Source organism: Pocillopora verrucosa, chromosome 3, assembly GCF_036669915.1.
Source record: "Pocillopora verrucosa isolate sample1 chromosome 3, ASM3666991v2, whole genome shotgun sequence".
Lineage (NCBI taxonomy): Eukaryota > Metazoa > Cnidaria > Anthozoa > Scleractinia > Pocilloporidae > Pocillopora > Pocillopora verrucosa.
Genome location: NC_089314.1, coordinates 12402237 through 12426205, shown reverse-complemented (window position 1 = coordinate 12426205; position 23969 = coordinate 12402237). Strand labels below are relative to the sequence as shown.

At 39.1% G+C, this 23969-nt stretch overlaps 1 protein-coding gene across 6 annotated transcripts; it reads right to left on the bottom strand.

The window, feature by feature from the left end:
• Window positions 1-1214: 1214 nt before the first annotated feature.
• Window positions 1215-23454, bottom strand: LOC131792887 (NLR family CARD domain-containing protein 4-like). Of its 6 annotated transcripts, XM_066163914.1 has the most exons (10): window positions 23345-23436; window positions 22440-22750; window positions 16583-16687; window positions 15440-15519; window positions 15007-15086; window positions 7990-8682; window positions 7401-7586; window positions 6959-7027; window positions 4079-6468; window positions 1215-2851 (listed from the first exon to the last, which is right to left on the bottom strand). In XM_066163914.1, exons 6-10 carry the CDS (start codon window positions 8651-8653, stop codon window positions 2693-2695), a joined length of 3468 nt encoding a protein of 1155 aa, XP_066020011.1. In that variant the 5' UTR covers window positions 8654-8682; window positions 15007-15086; window positions 15440-15519; window positions 16583-16687; window positions 22440-22750; window positions 23345-23436; the 3' UTR covers window positions 1215-2692. The 6 variants fall into 6 exon arrangements, with proteins under 6 accessions (XP_066020011.1, XP_066020010.1, XP_066020013.1 ...); XM_066163913.1 differs by lacking the exon at window positions 22440-22750 and having other exon boundaries at window positions 23345-23454; XM_066163916.1 differs by lacking the exon at window positions 22440-22750 and having other exon boundaries at window positions 15007-15083; window positions 23345-23454.
• Between the last annotated feature and the right edge of the window lie 515 nt (window positions 23455-23969).

Here is a 23969-nt window from a genome sequence, read left to right as displayed (position 1 = left end):
CATGGTTTTGGTTGACAAAATTTTATTCTTCAATTAAACTGCAGCTCTATCATTTTTAAATTTGATCTTCCACTTAGTGATAGGAAAGAACCTCTTTACACTGGGTCTGTTATTCTGTTAACATCTCAGTCCATCGATAGCACGTGGTTAAAATGAAAGGGTTGCCTACCTCCGTAGGGAAATAATAAACAATGTTACCTCTGTATATAGCATCTGGTGAAAGATCGTCCTCTCCTGCCCTATGATTAAATATCTTATTTCCGCGCCTATTTAAAATTTCGGTTAAAAGGAGAGGCGCTTATTGAGAGGAGGGCGATTGATCGAAGGGGGCCACTTATGAAGAAACTATTTCCCTGTACTGATTCCGCTGTAGTTGAAGGCTAAAAAGTTATAAATGAAGTGACAATAGAAACAGGTTTTCTTTGTATCTCTACTATTAAAGAAAGCGAGGAAGGAGGGGTCGGCGCTTATTCGAGAAGAGCGCTTGTTTGACATAACGACCTAAGGTGTGGGCACTAATTGAGGGAGGGCGCTTCTAAGAGTGTGGGCACTAGTTGGGGGAGGGCGCGTAAAGGAGCGTGGGCGCTTATTCGAGGAAATATGGTACTTGGTTTCCTTTTTTAACGATATTGCAACATCGATTGAGGAACTAGGAAATAATTATATAAACAGTCATTAAGAACTAACTCGTAGACTTACTGATCGTCACAGTAAGAGCAGAAATTAAGGAATCTTTCCAAAAATATGGCATGCAGTAAATGTCAGCCAGTCCCTCTGTTTTTTTTCCGACAGGCTGTACGGGATGTTTCGTCAATTCGTAATCGGTCTGATACACCGTTCATGTACCGTTGACCAGATCAAAGTATTCTCTTCATTTCAGTATAAATACACGATTTACTTCCCTCACTTAATGGATTTTTTCTCCTTCTCGTTTCATGAAATGCATGTCAAACATGATTCATAAAACGGTTTTTCAGTACATCACAATCCAAAAATGAAAAACGGTGGATTTTGGAGATTACACAAATTTCTTACGACCCCCTCCCCCTCTAGTTTGTAAATTGATGCAGCTGACTAAGGCTTTTCTGACAGGAAACCATTCTGAGGATAGAAGCCAGAAAGGAAGGAAGGACAGGAAATTGAAAATCTGAAGATGTTATTAAGAGATCTATGAGAAATCAGGCCTCATGGTCAGTTTGGGGGGGGGGGTGGGTAACTTTCCATGGACTGTCCTCCCATCAATACAGTAATCCTCTTCTACTTGATCAATTGGAGCATGTAAATTCAATTCAGCAGTTGTATAAACAGAGCGGGCCTGAAGCAGCCAGTCACAACAGTGTGGATGAAACCTAATGATCTAGTTGGTTCGGGGTGATGACCTTTACTGACATCACAGCACTCACAGGGGTTTCGTTTTTTCTAATTTAATATAAATTAGTTTAGCTCACCATGGACAGTTGCAAAACTGAGCACTTGAAAACGGGACTTATCCCTAAAAAATCAGCATTAATGACTCAATATATAAAAATCACGAGATAGAGTTAGTATCTTACAATGTGCATAGTGTACAGCCACAATAGCACTATAACTTAACTGTCACTCAATTGACAGTTTTGAGAGAACAACCAATACAATACTGAGTTAAATTATTTTACATTTCAGAGTCAAGGAAATACTTGTCAAACACAGTCTCCCTTCTTTTGCCACACTCAACAGAGTTTTAAAAGCTTTGACGACGAAATGTCAACCACATTGTACTATTTTTCCATTAATCTCAAATGTAATGTTTGAAAATTAAGGCAATCAGAAGCCTGTCCTGTATTAACAAAACAGCTAAATTTGTTCACAGCATGTTGAATGCCATGAAAATAAAAATACCGATCCTAAATCACGAAATTTATCTTCACATTGTTTTTTTGGCTTTTAGTGAAGACTTCTATCAAACGTTAAGGTTTTGCTCTTCGCCACATTAAAATATTTAATATTTTATGTAGAATGGCTGCATTACTGACTTCTCTTTTTTAATCAATAGAAATGAGAAAATTATCTGCACAGTCAGCCTGATGAAGTAATCAATTATCTGAGCAGGAAAAAACCAACCAAGGTAAATTAAAAAAGAAAAATGACAAAAACACCTCAGAGTCTCTAACTAAGTAACATGAAAACCAAATTTTGAAACTCAAAGCTGTAAATCAAAACTACAACCAACATAAGGAAACATCGTAAAATAGCCTAAAATCAAAATATATCCAAATCAACGATCAATTTCAAGGACAAGACACTCTGACTCCAGAGAAACATCCCACATGTTCTCACCGATATTGTGGAAGGGAGTTCCATTTTGGTGAGGGTACCAATTTACCTAAGCTAAGTGATTCTAAAATATTTATTTCCTTATTTTTTATCCAACTGTTGATTGTTTGTTTATTTGATCACAACAATGAAGTCTCTTACCATTGGTCAGAAACCTACCAGACCAACCAATCACCTTGAAATGTGCCTTGTATAGTCAAACTTCCCAAACTTGTTTTCAAATTTCAATCAGAACAGTCCATACAATTTAGGTATTGACTTCTCTAACTGAACAGATCTGAAAGAATTCTCTCAATGGATGGACTGGTCTGACCAGCCAGTTCTGACCAATGGTAAGTTTCCCTAGTTAGAGGCAGTCTACTAAGCCAGTCCAGGTCAGCTAAGTTTCCAGGCAGGACTGAGGTTCCTCCTCGTCATCTGAGTGGGTAACTGATCCAGGATCTGGTTCTTGCTCTGATCCATGGAAAAAGCTCCAACGTTTTCTCCTGTATTCATCTGTTGGCCATTCTTCTTCAGGCTTGACATTCCCTTTGCGATCCTGTAATAAATCACAAACCAACACTCAACATCATCTTATTAAACAACGTACACCTGAACTCACACTTATTTACCCTGGTTACTTTTTATAAGAAGAGAAATTAGGCCAAGAGAATTTTTGAGTGAGTCGTTTTAAAACAACTTTTATATTGAGGAACGTTCCTTGTAGCCTTACATCACAAGGCGCACCAAAATTTAGATATCATCCAATTATATCAATGGTGGGGCCCATACCGATTACTTTGTTAGAGAAATAAACTGAAGTGTTCGAGAAATATAGATTACATCATGTGATGAACAAAAACTCATTCAGTGACTACCTTTCATACAGTCCTACAAGACAAGCTCATGCAGAGAATACAAGGTATACCTAAGTGTAACAAGATGGAAACAGTAGGGTGAATACCGCAAAAGAAGCAAACTGAAAAAATGTCTTATTTTTCATCGTAAACAGTCTTATCAGTTCTGCATTCTTATTACTTAGCGGGCTAACTGACAAAGTGATTTTAAAACACCGAGAAACTAATGCAAGGTGCTCTAGACTCGCGAGTTCTTCCCTAAACACAGCACGAAATAAATGCAAACAACAAAGCGACAGCGATGTAAACAGCGAAATGAAAGTGTAACTACACTCCGCGGTATTTACAAAAGTCGCATAAAAAAAATTCAAAGCAGTTCAAATTCATTTATAAAACTGATTTGAACTGACTGGTGGTGACTCTTCATGAAACAAACTTTATTCTTGTTCTATAAAAGCAATCGAAATATCGCATGTTACCGGTGACCCTTCGACGATGAATAGTTCCAAGGCAGAATTAGAATTTCTTCAATTTCCTCAGAAGGATTTAAACAAGAACCGTAAAACTACGAAGCAATACATGGCAAAAATCCGACAAGAAAACGAACCGTTTGCGAGTCGGCTTGTTGTGACAAAATACAAAAGAATGTTATGAAAGCATGATTAAAACGGAACGACATTGAGCCAGCAATGTGGGTAATGAACTGGGCTAATCTTAAGGAATCTAAAGAAGATGCTCCATTTTAGTTCAACTTTGACTGTTGCCCGCACACGTGTTTTTGGGAAATGTCTCTTGTGGCTTAGCGATAGCTACATCGCACTTGCTCCGCGAACCAAGGGCGTAAAAATTCTTAAAACACCACCACAGGAAATTGAACAGAATCTCCATGAATAAAGACTGCAAATGCAAACTAAGATCACAAAACTTACGTGGTAGTGTGTCCCCAAGGAGGAGATGTTACTCTGACGTACAGCTCCACTCAAATCATTCACTTGTTGCTTTGCCATTTTAACATCAAAAAGCCACAGCTCCTCCAGGTAAGGAACACAGTTGAGATGTCGAGTGAGAACACTTACTCCTTCACCAAGAGGATTACGTGCGAAGTTGAGCCAGCGCAGGCTAGGAGCCTCGTGCAGAGATCTGGCGATGGCTGCGGCAGGTTTGGCTGTTAAATTGATATCCTCTAGTAATAATCTCACAAGTCTGTCAGTAAAGATGATGTGAGACACCAGGGTCTCTGTCAACCGAGCATCAATGCTTTCAAAGGGTTTACCAACAATATATATCCATCGCAGAGAAGTGCAAAGTGATAAACAGTCAGCCAACATCTTCATCTCTTGCCTTTCTATGTCGTAAATAAAAATGTTCCTCACACAGGAAAGGCTGTTCGGAGTGGGACCAGTGATGCTATCAGTGTTCTTAGTCAAACACGAAGCTGTTTCGTTGTTGTGTTCATTCGACGAATCACCGACACGCTTCACCTGAGTAGACTCTGCTGTTGATGAAATAGGCTCTCGCAGTATTTCAGTTAAAGAAGTTTCATCAATACCTTCTTTCCGTATTTGAAGAATGTAAAGGATAATTTTTCTTTCTCTCTTCAAGAAGAACTCTTTCAAAGGACGACGCGGGAACTTCTGTAGAAAATCTGCGGCTTTCTTTTCACCCGAACAGCTCAAAATAACAGCATTTGTGTCCTCCGCTACAGTGATCAAGTTTCGATAGCTTTTCTCTGAATCCACTACGTAGCGAGGAAAAAAGATAAAGTCGGGTATAACGGCAGATTTCAGCAAATGTCCATTTGCAGTAATGTTCAGCTGGTTAGAATCAAGAAACAAAACACCTCCAGTGTAAGAGGGGAACGCTGAGCTGAGATCTTGCCTCTTCTCGGCTGAACAACAAATGTAGCTATGCGATATAAGCTCTAGATAAAGTTTTTGGTTTTGAGACAACGGTTTTTCAAGCTGCTGAATCAGCTCAACGAAATTACATTCCGACAAAGATTCCTTTCTTCCAACAGAACCTACATGACGGAAAACTGCACACGCGGCTTCTGTTGACAGCTCACAGGCAAATGTGAGAACTTCATTCATCTTCACGATCTGTTCAAATGATTCAACTTTGGAAAGGCTAGGCGTACTATCTCCTTTAATAGACAACACTTCCTCCTTAATGTGCCAGGCTGCAAGGAACTCCTGCACGGATTTATGAATGAAAAAGGCCCCTTTCTCTGGATTGAGACTCGTGACATTGACAATCTGGAAAAGCCCAACTTTACTTAATTTTTGAAAACTTCTTGATATATTGCCGAAGAGTTCGCTACAGCGTACGTAAAGACGGTCTTGTAGCAGTGCTTCGAAGGCAGCCTTTCCAAGATTGCTCAGGTCTTCTCTGGCTTCCGTGGAGGTCACTTCCACAAATGGTATAGGCTGTTGACTTTCACCTTTGTGATCTAACATGGTTTGAATGAATTGTGTGAATATGTCGGCCCGTGATTTTGGCAATCCTTCGTGATGTTTCGCTTTCCACAAAATACACAGCATCAGTAGGAGGAGAGGTATTTCTGCCATGCCAAGGAGATCTTTTTCTTTCAGGTAGGACATAAATTCGTCAAGATCTTGTTCACCAGCCAAAAACTTTCTCGCAAAGGTTACGATTTGACTCCAGCTTTTAAAACCCTGAATTTCCAACTGAACGTGGCTTGGGCCTATTAACTCGTCACATTTAAGTTTTCGCGTGGTGACAATAACGTGACAATCTCTTAATTGCTCGCCCCTCCAAATTTCTAGAATAGGTGAGGGTGCTTTCGCACAGCTGTACTCATCGTAGCCATCCAAAATAAGAAGCACTTTATCTTGATTGTTGATTATGTAATCATTGAGACTATCGACTGAGATCGGACCATCACTGGCCAGCAATTTAGACGCAAGTAAAACATTACGGATGTCTTCCAAATCACACACATCTCGCAACTTGATCAGAAGGAAAATGTAAAAGTTCATAAGAACTTCTTTTAAGGCTTTCGACCAGTCATATGCAGCCTTCTTACAAAACGTACTCTTGCCAATTCCTGGCCGACCATAAACAAGCATTCGTGTTGGTTTGCGATCATATTCATCTTCCTTGAACATGTCGGTGTAGTCTTCAAGTTTATCTTGAGTCATTCCGCTGGGTTTCCTGTCATCTTTGACCCAAGACAAAGGTGTGTAGATCTTCTCGATCTGAATGGAAGAGCTCTCGTCCCATGGAACGATTTTCACCTTCCTGAAGGTTGCATAATGAGACTTAAGCTGCTCTTGACACTTTTCAACATTAAACGGTTCTAAGAAATATTAAAAGAAAGACAGAAATTACTTTTTATTGAAGGGAAGAAGATGATTTACCCCTGCCACCGCGCCCTGCCCCCCCTGCAAAAACCCACACTCTGTTCTGTAATTTTCTCTTCGTCGGTAACTCTTCTTAAATCGCAGGGAAGATTAAATTTCCAGCATTTATTTAATCATGGATCAATTATGTTGGGAAATGTAACGGCCAAAGAGAGAACGAAAAACTTCAGGAATTTTAATTTCATAAAATTTTGCGCAGTACTGTTTCTTGAACTAGAATGACAAACTGGTATAAGAAAAGAAAAAAGAAAGAAGTTTTGCTGTCTTGTCAGGAGCGTGGGACAAAGGAAAAATTTTGAGTCCTCACCAGGAATGGAACATAACACCTTCGGATTCTGGGCTCGGACACTCCATTACTATAAGTATAATATAAATTATTAAAACGAAAGCTTAATGTGAAATTTCTTCACTTGATAATTATAATACCTGCTCGCCTTCTACGTTTATTTTGTGAAGGGTCATCACTTTTACAACTCTCCTCTCTTGTTGAAATGTCTGCAAAAGGGAAAGGAAAGTCAAACTGTTATGAGAACTAAAACACATTTAAGTTAATCTGTGAAATACAATGAAGACGCAGAAAGTGAATTCTTATTTACCCCTCTAATCAGTAACTTTAGAACGTTATCCATGACTTCAAAACTGGAATTGGAACTACTGAAATGAATTTGTACATATCTCAGTTTTTTTTCATAGCAATGCCATTGAAAAAAAATGCGCATGTTTATCAGTTTTTTGATATATACTGAATTCCACTGTTGGTCTCTATGCTCTCATCAGCAGATAACAATATTCTATGTCGAGGAAAACAGACAAGTTACAAGATCTCTTGGAAGACACAACCAAAGCTGTTACAAAAATGTACACGCACCTCCGTAATGAGGCCAGTCTCCAAACACAAAAGAGCTACTCAACATGTTAGATACAACAGAAGCTGCCATGACACATGCAAAAGTCTTCCATGGATCGTTTGTAGATGCAACAGCATGTACAAAACCACAAACTCCTTTAATGACAAGCCACTCTATCTTCATGTCATGAGCTGCTGCAAACAAGCCTGAGGTAGAAAAATGAAAAAAAAAAAAAGAAAAAAAAGCGATAACAATTGAAATAGATTCAATCAATGACATTATAGAGAGAATGTTACGATTAATTTGAGCAAAAGAGGCTTCGTTTTTCTGCAGATCACTCTTTTTGTTCTTCCTCTGCTACTGGAAGTTTTTAAGAGACTTTGTGTTTTTCTGCAGGTATGTAAATTAGCACTACTCTTTCTAGAAAGTATAGTGAGTAGGGCAAGCTACCTTTTTGTCAGAAGCAGTTTATCAGAGAGTAAGAATTAATAATTCAGGAGAGAGTTTCCTCAAACAAAAAGTATCGAGTACCTCGCCTCCAACAAGAACATGGCTTAAGAACCTAGCAACCAGGAGCCTAGCAAGATTAACCCTTAGAGTAATTCTCACCTTTTCCTTCCATTTCAACTGCAATTGCCCCGGGGTATGATTGACACTGCTGTTCAGCATCAATCAGATCAGAGCAACTCAAAATCTCTCCATCACGTACATTGACTTCACGTGTTTCTGGGTTTTCTAATGGTGCCTCCCATCCATCAGCTGCACTTCTGACAAGGTTGCCAACATCCCTACTCACTGGGGTTTTGTGAAACTCTGTTGTAAGCTTTGAGGATATCACCACATCTCCTAGCTGGGCTTTGGCAGGATTCAAACTGTAGCAGAAACCAACCAAAAAGGTAGCCTTGGGTCTCAGGAGTGTGACGGCATTCTTAGCAGCAGTTTGAGAACCTCTAGGATCCAAGGATTCTTTAGAACACTTCACTAAAGCAACTTTCAGTGACTCATCTTCATCGTCACCCATCTTTCCAAAGTACACATATCCAATGGATTTCTCATAGCTTTTAAAGGAATCTCTCAGGTAATGATAACAAGCTAAGAACTCGCAATACTCCACAGTCAAAAGAAGAATGTCAACTGGACGATGGTCTATGTTCCAATGTTTCACCTTCTTTGGCAGATCTCTCTTCTTCTTCAGTGTAATACTCAGAGATGGAGGGTCATCACTGCGATTCTCTGAGCAGTTGCACTTGTCATCACTAGGTCCTGCCATCATAACAAACTGGATCTGTGTTCAAAGTTTTCCTAGAGGTGAACAAATGAAATTAGAAACTAATTCAAAAAGAGATAAACATAAATAATTTTTAAACACATGTTTGCTTATCAGCATGTCACATATCTGAAAGGTAATCAAAGTATGACCGTGTGAGATGCTAATATACAGCAAGACTTCCGAGTCTAAACGACACCCAGTACCTGGCATTGATGGTAAGAATAAAGGAGGCAAGTGTCTAAAGAAACCGTGGCGCTGCATCGGTGGGAGAGTATAACAGGGTAATTAAGTATTACCAACTAAGGTGATAACGTAAATTGGCCACCGTATAGAGTTTATATTTCAAGAAAACCCTGACTGCTAGGACCTCCACGTTGACAACCTAATAACCAATGCAAACACTTGGCTGTTTATATGGAGTGTTTGTAAGGTTAACAGCTATTCTTAAGATCAACTCAACAAGTTATTTGACCCACTCATCTTATCCTTAACAAGAATACTGAGGAAAAGGGGGCATGAATTCCAACTCCCCCGATAAGAACTGAAATATACAAAAACTTGTTTATTAACAGATGTCTTTTTAAACTTGTGTGATCATATTTTGTTATGTTCGATTATTCCTTTTTACTTCTTTTTATATCTTGTTTTAGATATTAAATTGTCCCTTTTATCCATGATTTGGACTGTAAAGACTCACTGCTGTTGAGTCTGATTTTTTTCAATAAAGACTTCATCATCATCATCATCAAGTATGTTCCATATTGTGGTATCGAGAGTATCAGTCTCGAATAGAGCTAAAGTAAAATGAACCACAACGCCCTGCTTGTAGTAAAAACCTTGCTTTTTTAATAATCCTCCCTCTCTCTAGTCACGTGATCCAACATGATTGACGTACGACATTACATCCCTCCCTTTTTTTCGGATGAAAAGAACACAAGGTGACTAACTGTATTTTAAGTGATAAACGTCCTAAAATTCTAAACAAAACAATGTACATCGTTTTGTAATCAAAGTTCAATAATCAACATTCAAACTGAATTTAAACTGAGATCTCTTTTCCTTCAAACACTTCATATAATGTCAACGTTCTCAGAGAATCAGAAAAGTTCCTTTTCCAGCCTATTTCTCGTAGACGATTTGTACATAGTCTGAAAACCTGACAGGAGGTTTGATCTGTCGTTTCGATCGTCTCGGCAAGGCGTCAGCTTTCATTTTGGATGGACATTGTGTCTTTTCTTCATCTTTCCTTCCACCATTCTCTTGGCAGGGTGCAAGATGTTTCGGAATAACTTTGAACTGCGATGAATTCCTCGTAACAGTGTGTGAACCATCACTCGCTGTGACCATGGTGCCTTTCTGTTCCTCCACGATGAATGGTTTTGGATTGTATGGAGTGCTGAGCTTGTTTTGTTTGGGTTGTCTAATGAGTACAACTTCTCCTGGCTTAATCTCTCGTTCTTGAGCATGCGCTTTGAGGTCAGCATAGACCTTCATTTTCTGCTTTTGCAGAGCATCTCTCTGGGCGATGCTAGCGGATGGATCTTGAAGTGTATATCGCGGTAGCTTGTGTTGGGTGATTGGTGACTCTGGTAGTGTGGTCTTGAGTTTTCTACTGTTTAAGGCTTCACTTGGAGACACATTGATGGTGGAGTGGGGTGTTGCACGATATTGCCGTAAGAACTTGTACAACTCTTGCTTCCAATTTTTGCCTTCTAGGTGAGCAATTCTGATAGACTTTTGGAGGGTCTGAACCAGTCGTTCTGCTTCTCCATTTGCTCTTGGCCAATACGGGGTTATCCTTCTATGCTTGAATCCTAAGTAGTCAGAAAAGTTCTTAAATTCATGACCATTAAACGGTGGACCATTGTCACTTTTCAGGACATCAGGAATACCTTGTCTTGAGAATATTGCATCAAGTTTAGGGATCACAACTCTTGCTGATGTTGAGGTAAGTATTTCTACTTCCGGAAAACGGCTGAATTCATCTGTTACAACCATGATGTAATCACCAAAGGGGAACGGTCCAGCAAAATCCACTGCGACTTCTCTCCAAGGTCCGCTAGGGAGTGGCGTCATTCGAAGGGGTTCAATCGGTGGTGACTTGGTCGATGCAGCTTGACATGAAAGACAGCTTTTGACCTTCTCTTCTGTTAGGTTGTCGATTCCGGGGAACCACACTTTGTCTCGGATGAGTTGCTTTGTTTTGACAATCCCCTGGTGACCACCATGTGTCAGGTCTACTGCTTTACTTCTGAGAGTAAATGGTATCACAATTCTGTTTCTTCTCAATACTAGTCCATTGAACACTGATAATTCTTCCTTGAGCTTCTTGTATTTCTGTACGTCTGGAACATTCCATTGGCCAGTTTCCACAGCCTTGACGACAGCTTGCATTTCTGCATCATTTCTGGTTTCGTGTTTTATTTCTTCGAGCGTCATTGCTCTTGGTACAGCATTAGAGCATACATAGTTGGCATAATCTTCAGCCAAATTTTGTTCTTCTGGTGCTGTGGGACACGGATGTCGGCTCATGTAATCAGCAGGGTTTTCGGCATCTCTTCCAGGCCGATAGATCAGCTGACAGTCGTAGGGCATGAGTCGAAGTTTCCACCTGTCCATTCTTGGGGAAGTTTGCTTGTGGTTCTTAAAGATGCCTATGAGAGGTTTATGATCAGTAATAACAGAAAACTGGGCACCATAAACATACAGATGAAAATGTTCCACTCCCCATACTACGGCAAGCATCTCTCTCTCTGTTTGGGAGTAGCGACTTTCCACATCACTCAAAGCACGGCTTGCATAACTAAGAATTTTGCCTTCTTGTACTAACAGTCCACCAAGACCAGTTGGACTCGCATCGACAATGATTTCGGTCTTCTTTCTTGGATCAAAGTAGGACATAACTTGATCCCCAGCGAGGGCTTCTTTCAGCTTGTCCAATGCCTTTTGTTCTTCTTGCTCCCATTTCCAAGGGGTGTCCTGTCGGGTCAGCAGGCGCAAAGGGGTCGTGATTGTGGCATAGTCTGGTATGAATCGGGAGACGTACTGTGCCATACCAAGAAAAGACTTCAGTTCACTATGGTTCCGAGGAGATTGTGCCTCGTGGATTGCTTTAACTTTCTTTGGATCAGGTCTAACACCGACAGAGCTGAAAATGTAACCATAGAACTTGATTTCAGTTTTGGAAAACGCACACTTGTCTTTGTTGAGACGGAGGTTATTTTCTTTAAGCCTCTGGAGAACACCACGGAGATTCTTGTTGTGTTCTTCCTGGTCTTTTCCAAATACTATGATGTCATCTGAGATGTTTTTACATCCTGGGAGGCCAGAAAGGAGTTCCCTGATCTTTTCCTGGAAAATTTCGGACGCTGCATTAATTCCAAAAGGCAAACGTTTGTATCTTCTTAGGCCAGCATGTGTACTGAAGGTTGTGACATAACGACTTTCAGGTGATAACTCAAGCTGGTGGTATCCTGAGGACAGATCTAATGTACTGAAAAGCGTTGCACCATTCAAATCAGCAACAAGGTCATCAATGGTTGGCATGAGATGCTTTTCCCGCTTAATTGCTTGGTTTGCCTCACGCATATCAACACAGATTCGAACTTCTCCGGATTTCTTGGGGACGACAACAATTGGACTCATCCAGGGTGTGGGCCCTTCAACTTTCTCGATGATGTCGAGTTTCTCAAGTCTCTCAAGCTCTTTTTCGACATCGTCTCTAACATGAAATGGAATTCGTCTGTGGGGTTGCTGTCGGGGTGTAACATCGGGGTCAATGTGTAACTTCACTTGTTTGTTTGGTACTTTCCCTATGCCTCCAAACAGTGATTTGAACTCTTCTTTTAGAGACTCCGGGTCGTCTTTGTTTCTTTCAGTGACGATGGCAGTATTAATAGAAACCGCAATCAGACCTAGTTTCTTTGCAGTGTGATAGCTGAGAAGATTTCCGTTTTCTCCTTTAACAACAGTCAGCTGAGCGGAGGTGCTCGCTTTACTGGATTTCACGGTTGCAGTGAGGATTCCCAGGGTAGGAAGAGGGACTTTAGATCCATATGAATAAATCTTGGTGTGAACAGGCTGCAGGCTTTCACTGCCGTGACTGTTAATTCTTTGAAAGGTTATTTCATCAAGAAGATTAACAGATGCACCCGAGTCGATCATCATGTTCACGTTTCTTCCATTGATTTGTAGCTGACATATGGGTGGCTTCTTGTTTTCTTGATGGTCGACAGTGTAAACGTACTCATATTCTTCATCAGAGGTTTGACCAGTTTCCACGGAGGCCACGGTACGAGGTTTTGAACGACAAACATGAGCAAAATGGCCAATTTTCCCGCAGGCTTTACAGACTTTTCCTTGCGCAGGACATGGATTTTTGTGAGGTGCGTACCCGCCACATTTGCCACATTTTCTGGGAGAATTGCCTTGCTTGTTTCCAAAACGACGATTGCGTGATTGTGTGTCACGCCGGTATCGTGGGCGGCTTTGCCGATTCTCTTCTTTTCGTTTGATTTTGTTGACGGCTTGGAATTCGCCTCCGGTATCTTCTACGTCTTTCGCTTGTTTTTCACTGAGTTCTAATGCTCTTCCTAGATTCAATAAACCTTCTAACGTTGGGTTTTCACGTAGCGCTCGGCGTCTAAGCGAGCTGGAACTGCACGTCAGAATAATATGTTCTTTAATTTCTTTGTCAACATCGCTGAATTCGCAGGTTTTCGCGAGTTGGCGAAGCCTGGTGTGAAAACTATCAAGCGACTCACCCTCTTTCTGCTTCGTCTGGCGAAAATTATATACTTCATATGTGGTGTTGACTTGTGGGGAGAAATACTCGTTAAGTTTCGCGACCGCCGTGTCATAGTCGCCGTCTTCGCCAGTGTTTGGTAAGGTGTCGAATATTTCGTCTACGTCGGTGCCGGCATAATGCAGCAACAAAGCCCGTTTCCTTTTCGCAGCTGTGATGTTCATTCCGATAAGCATTCGTTCTAAGCGTCCTAGCCATCTTTTCCATCGTGGACCTGCACTGCCATCGGCATGGACGTCGAACGGTGGAAAACTTGGTAGCGAAACCGCCATGAGGTCTCACAGAGTTGAGCGCGTCGCAAACAGCACGTGCTTTCAAGAAAAATTTACACAGCGAACTCCTCTATGAAAACCAGTGTTGATGTGAATATTGACTGTGGGATTCATGAATTTTTAGAATCCTCGTCGCCAGATGTGGTATCGAGAGTATCAGTCTCGAATAGAGCTAAAGTAAAATGAACCACAACGCCCTGCTTGTAGTAAAAACCTTGCTTTTTTAATAATCCTCTCTCTCTCTAGTCACGTGATCCAACATGATTGACGTACGACATTACACATATATCTTTCTCTACCAATACAAAGTGTCAATATTTATCTGTAAACCACAGTTTGAGGTTTAAAAGAGCAAGTATTCTAACCATTAAAACATTATTTTCTCCTCAGATGTGTACAAATTTTGAATGCGGATATCACCAGCAATTTTAACAGTGGTGTCCTGGTAGCAGCACATGTAAAACCTCAATGTGTGGTTTATAAACAGCTATCGGTCTATTGTTGATGAAATAAAAGAAAATCAGTTCTTCAATCAAGAATGCCTTTTGGAATAACTCCTAATTTTTGAATTAACTCACCAGAACAGAACGTTTGAAGACAATTTCCAACTGTTTAGTTATACTCTTCGTATTCTCAAAACAGATAAGGTCATTGGTCTCCAAAGACATTTTAGTTGCCAGCCACAAAAAAACACTACATGTAAAGGCTTTAAAGTCTGAAATTTAATTTGGATTTAGACAAGTGATTACTGCTTTATCTAATCAAAGCACAGTGTGAAGTGGCTGCTTCAGAAATATGTAACCAGTAAAAAATGCCAGCCAATGAACAATGATTCATTTGAAGGAATATAAGTTGATTACTAAATTTACTGACCACTAGGTCCTACTTTGTTTTGTTTGAGTTTTGTTTCTACTCCAAAGCTGTTTTAAACTCTTTTTCATAAAATTTCACCCTTTTGCCCCTAAGAGTGACTGTAAGTATCTAATTTCTCCTTATAACATTACTCCTAAATCACACATTAAGGTCACTAGAATGAAAGAAATGATCACCAGCTAAAGAGGCTCTTGATTATTAAACAAATTCTCTTTATCTGCACCTTAGGAAATGTACTGAGTACATTATGGAAAATACAGAGACTGATGTTAGGGTGTAAAGGATTCATGTTGGAGCAATTAACCCACTCAAAACAAAACAGACCCACAATTACAAAATAACCAAGATTGGGAACTTACAATGTTATATTCACCTCAGTTCACACCTTAAGACATTATAAAACTCACCCATGCTGCCACAAGTTAATTCTTGTATTTAGAAACTCAGATCCAGGATCTGAGTTGTTGCCTTTTTGGACAGGTATCTTCTGGAAATAAAAATTTTATTGACTTATCATTTAGCACAGAAAACACGCCTGATAGTCCTTAAGATTTTACATTATAAACCAGCTTGCGGGTCATTATATAATTACATGAAATCTGTGCTTGCGTGTATAGTTTCTTTAGCATCAATCGTCATTTCCAGGTAATTGGTACAAGTTGTATACCTCTGAGTGGTATTCACAAATTCACATGATCATGACATTTGATACAAAGCAAGTCTTAGTAGTTAAAAAAACTAAATCAAACATAAAAAGCAAATGTACATGCTTTGTGTTTCTATTAATCTGCATTAGTCAACAATTTTATGTCAAAATTACTAACAGGAAAGTGGACTGACCTCAGTTAGACTTAAGTGATGCTTTTAGTTCAGTACATTGAGATTGATCTGAGTATGATCTTTGTCAGCACGCTTTAAATCTGTCCAGAAAAAAGCAATTCATTTTTAGATTGTTGAGTTTTGTGGTAGTGAGCTTTTGAAAAATAAAGTACACATCGGCTTTGCCCTGATTATAAATGATTTTAAAGAGCTGATAGAAGCACAATCATGTTCAGACCATCTTAGACAAATTGGTATTTCAAACCCTGATTTGCAACTTTATTCTATAATGTAAAAATTCAAAGCTTATTTTGATGACATTTCAGAGTTCATTTTGAACAACAGAAAAGTAAGTATTTGAAACTTAACCACCACAAACTATATATCAATGGAAAGGTTATGAAATGCACTATTTGGCAAAAAATATTCAGTTTAAGCTAGATCTTATTGTAAACCAAATGGGGCAGGTCAATTCCAAATGGACAATGTTCTTTAGGTGAATTAATTGCATATCAAATCTGGCCACAGAAGTAAAACCTCTGCACAGTTCACAGATTAATTGTCCATTTTTTTTAGGTTGATATCTTGGGAGTCTTAGGACCAAATTTAAAGGCAATCCATTAAGTTTTCATACCCTATTAATTTGTTTATAGAGGGCACATTTGTGTAAAACAAAGTAGGTTTTTTGTGTCTAAAGTTTTCCCAACAATTTACGCCTTTGGGTGACGACATGTCAAGTTAGGTCAACACTCTGAAAAGCTTGAAATGCCAACACCAATAGAAAAACAGAAGCCTCCTGCAGAGTTTCAGCAGACTCAGCAATGAAGATTGCCTAAAAATCACGAGTCTTTATTGAATTCAAGGAGATTCTTTTGCCAATTAAGACATGTCAAATTTCTTGACTTCTTCTTTACTTTCACCCATGGGCTCTTCTCCTTTTTACTTTTCTCCATTCACATTCTAGTCTTAAAAGCAGACAGAGAACAAATATATCCACATGCAACCAAATCATGAGATGTTTATACCATGTGGTTAATCTACTTTTCGAGGCAAAAAGTAAAATGAATAATTATGAGTATTGTATGGTAAACATACTATCTTGATCATTGAATGAAGTATTACTAGCAGTATTTTACAGCTAATTTTAAAGGCTGTTCATTTTACCTGCTTTGACTTTCCCTTTAATCCTGTTACTACCACAAAATCACTGATGTACTTGACAAGCTCAATATAAATTGGCTCTGTGATAAATGGAGGACAATTTCGCTACTAAAAAAGACAGAAAAAACAGAGTGTTAAACAATTCTGTAAAAACAATTAGGACAGTCTTCAAATCTTAATTATTCAAGATGCCATTTTAACTAATTTAAGGTTGACTCTGATGTCATTTCTGGAATTTCACTGTGAAATGTGCAAAATATGAAATGGCAGTTAAACATATTTGTCCACAGAGCTGAAAGAGCTATAACAGTGTAAACATAATCATTAGTTGATTGCACCACCTAGATTAAACAGGTCATTTAATTCCAATATTCAAATATATGGAAATTAACTGTTATGATGGGAATGTTAGTGAATCGATGCAAGGAGTCCTTAAAGCAGCAAATATCTCTGTTCATGATTAAATAGAAGTTTGCAGTCACATTCCATGGTCATCGATGCAAAGCAGAAGATGTTCAACTTTTATAAATGTTTTGAAGTTTGCAGTCTACAATCTTCATGACTTCAAGGTTTTAGGAACTTAAATCTTTGAAATTTATGTCTCAAATTTGTTCCTACCCAGGTAAAATGTCAGGCGGGATATAGGCGGGATCCCGGCAATCCCACCCAGGATCCCAGGTGGGAATGGCGGGATCCCGCCTTTGGTGGTGGGATCCCACCCTGAAAATTTAATCCCACCTGGGATCCCGCATTTAATGCGGGATTCCTGCATCCCACCCGGGATCTTAGGTGGGACTTATGCATTCTACCCGGGATACTGGTCGGGATTTACATATCCCACCTGGGATTCTTTATCCCACCTACAAAAATTTTGTTTTGCTGTTTTTATTCTTACAAAACGTTTTTGTGAAGGTTCCAATACTTATGGATCATCCACACCCTCCGCAAATATTTGGCATGCGGACAAGACAGAGGTGGTCACTGTTCCCTTTGAGAAAATACACCTTTGAAATGACTTCTTCAATTTGCTTTATTTGAAACTCTGATCTGAAAATATTTTTAAAACAAGACTTGTTAGTAGTGAGAAGTACAAACCGAGTTAAATGTCCCAATCACTGGACCTCCTAAAAAATATTACTTCTTTATATTTTTGGTGCAAAATACAATTCCTTCTTTACATACAAATGAAAAGACAAGTCACAGTTCAATAACAACAGCTCTAAAGTTTACTTGTTGTTCTTCTCTGAGTCAGCGATCAACAAAATTTTTCTATACCTTGTAGGTCTGTTATAAAATTTTACTTGTAGTATAAAATGACAAACTTGTATCTTCGTTCTCTCCACCCCTTTCCAAGCTCGGTAACGCTTCGGACTGTGCATAACCATTTGTAGACGAGAATTCCAATGCACCTCTGTAATCGCATGTAGTTGCTTCTGTCTTTCGTGCAAATGTTTTCTTCGTTATGAGACGCACTTGACTCTGTTGGCACCACTGCTAGTTCACTGGAAAGACCGACGGAGGAATCGAGATGGCTAGCTGTGTTGGAACGTGTTGCTGAACGCTTGTTGTGGTCAAGCCTTGTTGATTTGGGTACTGGTACACTGGGATCATCTAGGTATCTCTTATACTTCCTAATGTGATTGGCTTGTGTTGTTTCTCACCTTCGCCGTGAACATAACTCAAGTGGGTTTCGAGTCTTTCTTTCCTCGAAAACTTTCGGCCACAAATCGTGCAGTCTTGTTCGATTCTTGTCGATTATTTCTACACAGAGTGAATTCACATCATTATTTATGTCATAATCAAAACATGAATCCAAGGTATCCACCATCTAAGAGAGGAGAACCGATCAGAAGAGACAGAATAATGTTGCGCGCTTCTCTTGAGACTGCAATGGGTCAAGCCAGCGGATTCTCTTTGCTAAAAGGTCCACGTGATCATGCCCGTGATCGGAAACAAAGGAAACTCCATTTGGCGCTCATCCTTGAATGTACTTTTCATCGGTTAACCGCTCTTGCTTCAAGTTGTTTCTTTTCCCAACTGTTTTGCTTAATATAACACTTCTAAAGATTGGTTTTATTGTGGTTTAATGGGAAAACGAGAACAGCGTGAGTGTTTTAAATGAAAAGAAAGTCATTGGCGCCGTGAACTTAAAAGAAGGGACAATTAACAGTTGACATATCGACTGGTTCAAACAACGATCGAGTGGCCATTTAAAGCTAGGATTTTTAGAAGTTTGTGGTGAGTACAAATTGCCATATTCGTTACGTGATCAAAATCTTATCAAAGAATAGAAATAACGGCTTGAATTAAGCTTACCTAACGCTCAGCGCAACTGAAACTCAAATAATTCTGAGAATCGAATTGGTCGCTTGCATGCTGCAGTTTCCTAAGGTTACACTTTACAATGAAATAAATCTATGAGTAAGGTTTCAAGATTACTTTAGTCACATTTAGGAACATTCTGACCTTACTTTGCTTTGAAAAATTTGACTGAAGAGAGAGCAGACTTTCAATCAGTACCTTTGTCAAAATTTTGATAACATGAATTATTGAGGTTTTGTCTTTCTTTTATTCTTTGATACATAACAGCCAATTTTTTTAAACGTTGAGCCTTATTACACTGTAGATGGTCTGCTTAAATGATGAAGAAAAAGTAATATGCAGAGTTCTGCTGTTATTCTTTAAGAATGTTCGGTTAAGAAATTTGTTAATGAAACAAGTCAAACACATGCTGGTTCATTGCAAATAAATTATGAGATCTTTATCACATATAGTCTGTGTATTCATGTACTGTTTGAATCATTTATGATCAACAGTTTGGTAAGACAATGGGATCCCATTGGAGGTGTCAGTATGTTCTATAGCTAGTTGGAAAGTTTTGGACCCTCAGTAGATTGATGGGGTCTATAGCTCACCTAGAAAATTTTATCCTCTTAATTTAAAGATATCCTATCTGGTACATTTCATAAATCTGTGGTCTCCAGTGATAAATAGGATCCCTCAAAGGATTTTTCTGAAAGTGGGAAGCCATCTGTAATTTTATGCAGGGTCTAAACTGGGATTGGCAGGATCCCAGATGCAATCCTGCCTAGGATATGATTTCCCAGGTGGGAAACTATCTGAAATTTGAGGCAGGATCCCAAGAGGGATTGGTGGGATTCTAGGTTTAATCCCGCCCGGGATGTGCTTTCCCAGGTGGGATGCTATTAGGAATTTAAGGCGGGATCCCAACTTCAATTGGCGGAATCCCATGTGGGATCCCATGCAGGATGTTCCATAATCCCAGGTGGGATCCCATGTGGGATGTTCCATAATCCCAGGTGGGATCCCATGCGGGATGTTCCATAATCCCAGGTGGGATCCCATGCGGGATGTTCCATAATCCCAGGTGGGATCCCATGCGGGATGTTCCATAATCCCAGGTGGGATCCCATGCGGGATGTTCCATAATCCCAGGTGGGATCCCATGCGGGATGTTCCATAATCCCACCCGGGATCCCACCTGAAAAAGGCGGGATCCCACCTGGGACACACCTGGGATCCCAGGTGGGATTGGCGGGATCCCACCTTATATTTTTACCTGGGTATATACCTGCAATATATACTTCTTTATCTGTCACATTTAAGGCCCAATTTTCACAGTGATGCAGAGCAAAAGATGTTCAAGTTTAATTTTCAAGCCAACTTATTTGCTTTGTTGATCAAACTTAACTGTATTAAACCATTTTTATTTCAAACATTTCTTTGAGTCTTTTCTCTAATTACTGTTGGATAACATAAGACATTTCATCTTGAATGACCTCAGTATACCTTGACCTGGACTGTTCTTTGAATTGTTTGGTGATATTCTCTGGAGTTCAACTGTGCTCAACTCAAACCCGGTATATCATGGGAACCTTGGGCAGGCAACTCACAGTTTTCTCTAGATACTGATTTGTCTTATGGATGGTCAGTAAAATGTCTTCAATCTAGGTAGCAAGAACTGTGGGTGTTATAACTGGGATTTAGAAATTTAGAAACATTTCTAATCTCACCTAGCAAATTCAGGCTTTGTTCTCAATTTACAAGTCACTTGTGATCATAAGGACTGGCTTGAGAGGAAAGGTTGCATGGCTACAGAAACTGAGAGACAACTCTGAGCTTTATTTAATCATCCATGCCCTTTTATCAAACAACAAATAAAGCAAAGAACATAAATTAAGAGTATGGCATACAGAAAATGTGCCTAAATTTTTTTTCTCATGAAATTATATTGTTTTCACATCACTTCCCCTTTTTGCCCCTTAGAGATTTTGAAAACCAAACACATATTCATTGAAGTCTACCAACCTCAGACCAGTAGGCTCAAATTACTTGTGTGGGAGGGGGAAAGGAGAGGGTAAATTAGATTGGAAAAGTCTTATTTCTGTAATATTTATAGATAAATATTTGTGACTTCAACACTACAGTCCACATAAATCATCAAGAAATTAAGTGGTCACAACTTGTTTTAAAAGGGCTACCAAGATGGTAAAATTCCAGGTAACTATTTAGCTTTCTTACAAATAGATCATCTCTTTATCTATGAATTTTAGATTCTTGTTCCTCAAAAGACTCACAAGGCAAGAGATGTACAAGTTGGCTCCATTATATTTTAACATGACCTGTTCTTTCTGATTCATTGTTATTTGTCCTGATATTTTAATTTACTCTGTATGTTAAAGTCAAATCTATTGTCACCTCCACTGTGTTATAAGGTTCAGCCAGAAGAAGTTTGTTTACAAGTGTGGACAAGGAAGGAATGACAAATGATCACTTAAAAATCAAACTACAATATGAGTAACCTACAACAATAAAACAGTACTCTGTGATTTGAAAAAAAACATCTGATTTAGGTGGTATCAAAGCAATAGTAATCAGAAGGCAATTGAATCTTGGAATAAAAAGCTGCAGGATCAATCAAAACATGAGAAAGTAATGACAGCCAACTCTAGACACCATTTATTTTGTCTTAATTCACGCTACTAGAGATTGGCAGGGGCCACACTAGATGAGTTAACTGGGTAACTTCTAATCAACTAGAGTCAACCACATCACCAAAAAATCATTAAGCAGCCACTTTTTTCGGTTTTTTGTCAAACTGGTAACCATTTTTTTAAACTACCCTTCTGTGTATTAAAACCCAGGTCAGTGGTCTCTTATCAGTGCCGTGCATTGTTTCTTTTTCATGAAATGTGTCAGTCATTGCAGTTTGTGTGGGAGATGTTGTTCTCTATGGCACAAACAAGTACATTATGGTAAGAACAGCCACAACAACAAGTTACATCAAGTACTAAAATTCAATTGTCACATAATTTGCTATTGGTATCCTACTGCTTGGAAGCAAGAGTCATGAATAGATTAATGAGAGAATACAGTTGAGTGCTTGAAAGGACTTGATGTTCATTTTAAAGTGCTCTCTACAAAAGTCACACATAGCAAGATTCCTCAAGCCAACGCTGTATGATGATTTATAGACCCAAACTCAGGGACAATTCAATCAACAGCCTTTGGAAACACTCTGACATCTACGCAAAATCAACATTATGTTTGAAATAATTCATTAGAAGTTTGCATAGTATACATCAGAAGGAAGAGGGATTGCCTTAATCAAAAGTGGAGAAAAAGGAAAAGAAAGAAAGAAAAGGGGGAATATAATAATGTGGAACTTAAAAAAACATTAAATTTTCTAGAATTCAAGCACAAGATCCTCCGATATGAAGCTTTTCTACAGTAGATCTACAAGTTATATTTCCGGCCTCTGCATGCATAATGTTGTATATGTTTATAAATAATATTGGAATTGTATAAGATAGCATATTTTTATTTTATTTTAGCTTACTTTCTCGAAACAAACCCAGTTATCTATTTCAGTGCGGCCGCTGCCATTGTCTTTAGTTGTTTCACATTTGGTATCCCTTTTGTTTTTGTTCCTTTCGCTTGTTTCTGTCGTTTCGCTCCTGGATAGTTTTGACGGTTTTGTCAGCCTCTCTGATTGCATTTCGTTTCACTTCGAAATTTCGGGTTTTGGTAAATAGGGTTTGGTAAGTGTGAAATTGCTAATAAACGTCTTTGGCGATGGAGTTAATACAACAGTGTACACTTCATTAAATGTTTTGCAATGCCTCATTTAAATGCCATTGTTACGGGCTCCTGTAAGTTAGAATGAAAAAGGAGAGAGATACAGGAAAAGTAACCAGAAACAGGACTAGACAAACATTAGTGAATCGGCCTACGTACGGTACGCAGGGAAGGAAGTTATACATTCCTACAGCAAATTGCTCGTGATTAAACACAAGTTCGTGGTCTACAATCTGCGTGTTTTCAAGGTCTTAGAAACATCATTGAAATCAGAGTCTGTAATTTGTTTCAAATCTGTTTCATAAATACATGTTACAATATCCATCATATTTTTGAGTCGCATTCCATTGTGATGTAAAGCGAAATGTACGTTCAATTCCCAAGCGAACTACGTATGCCCGTATGTTTGGATGTTGAAATACATTTAAATTAATTTGTTGATCAAATTTTTTAGTGCTGTTAGGAAATGTTTTGATTTAACACAAAGTAAGATTCCTCGCTGCGGTCACTATTCAATAACAAGAGACATTTCCTCTCGAATGACGACAACCTAACTTAAATCGTTGTATGATGAAGCGGAAGTTTGGTGATTTTCTCAGGATTTCAACAACGCTTTACCAACATTTGTTCCAAGTAGAGTTACAAAATCTAGGCATATCTACTTACCTTTACACAGAGCTGCTGATTCGTCCTGTGTATGGTTAACAGGATGTCTCCCAAGCTGAAAAGAAAGCACGCTTGCTCTTTCCTGCGATCTGGCCGTTCACAGACATTACAAAAGCCACTCATTGTTCTCAGTTTACATGTCACGTGTAATTAGAAATGATTCGATTTGGTGGCGGGGCGCTTATTTACTTTTGGTTCCTCGAGGGAGGTGCTTACTCGAAACAGGGCCTTTACTAAGGACAGAGCACTCATTTCTTTTTTGAAAGACAGCAGCATGTGAAACAACGCTTTGATGCCTATAGGAAAGAAGGTCAAAAAGACTGAAAAAGGGACTTTTCGTCCCTAGATCCTTCCTCCTTATAACGACTAGCCAAGAAATCGTTGCAAATTTTAAGACGGGTTCTTTGGTTTTAAGAAACTGTGCACTCACGGCGACGTAATAGTTAAGAGAATGTAACAAAGACTACTCTTTCGTCGTGGGACTTTAAGTGTGCAGTTAAGTTCATGTACATGTACCATAACAGTGCTATTACTGAAACAGAACAGGGGCGCTCATTGGAATATGAGCGCCTATGGGTATAGGGATGCTTATTGGAATTAGGGTGCTTACTCAGTAGGAGCGCTT

Excerpts from the sequence above, each read along its gene's own strand:
- LOC131792887 (XM_066163913.1), bottom strand. The coding sequence starts at position 8,653 with ATGATGGCAGGACCTAGTGATGACAAGTGCAACTGCTCAGAGAATCGC. Across the intron at positions 7,587-7,989 it reads AGTTGAAATGGAAGGAAAAG|GCTTGTTTGCAGCAGCTCAT; the intron begins GTGAGAATTACT and ends TTTCTACCTCAG. Across the intron at positions 7,028-7,400 it reads AGACTGGCCTCATTACGGAG|ACATTTCAACAAGAGAGGAG; the intron begins GTGCGTGTACAT and ends TCCCTTTTGCAG.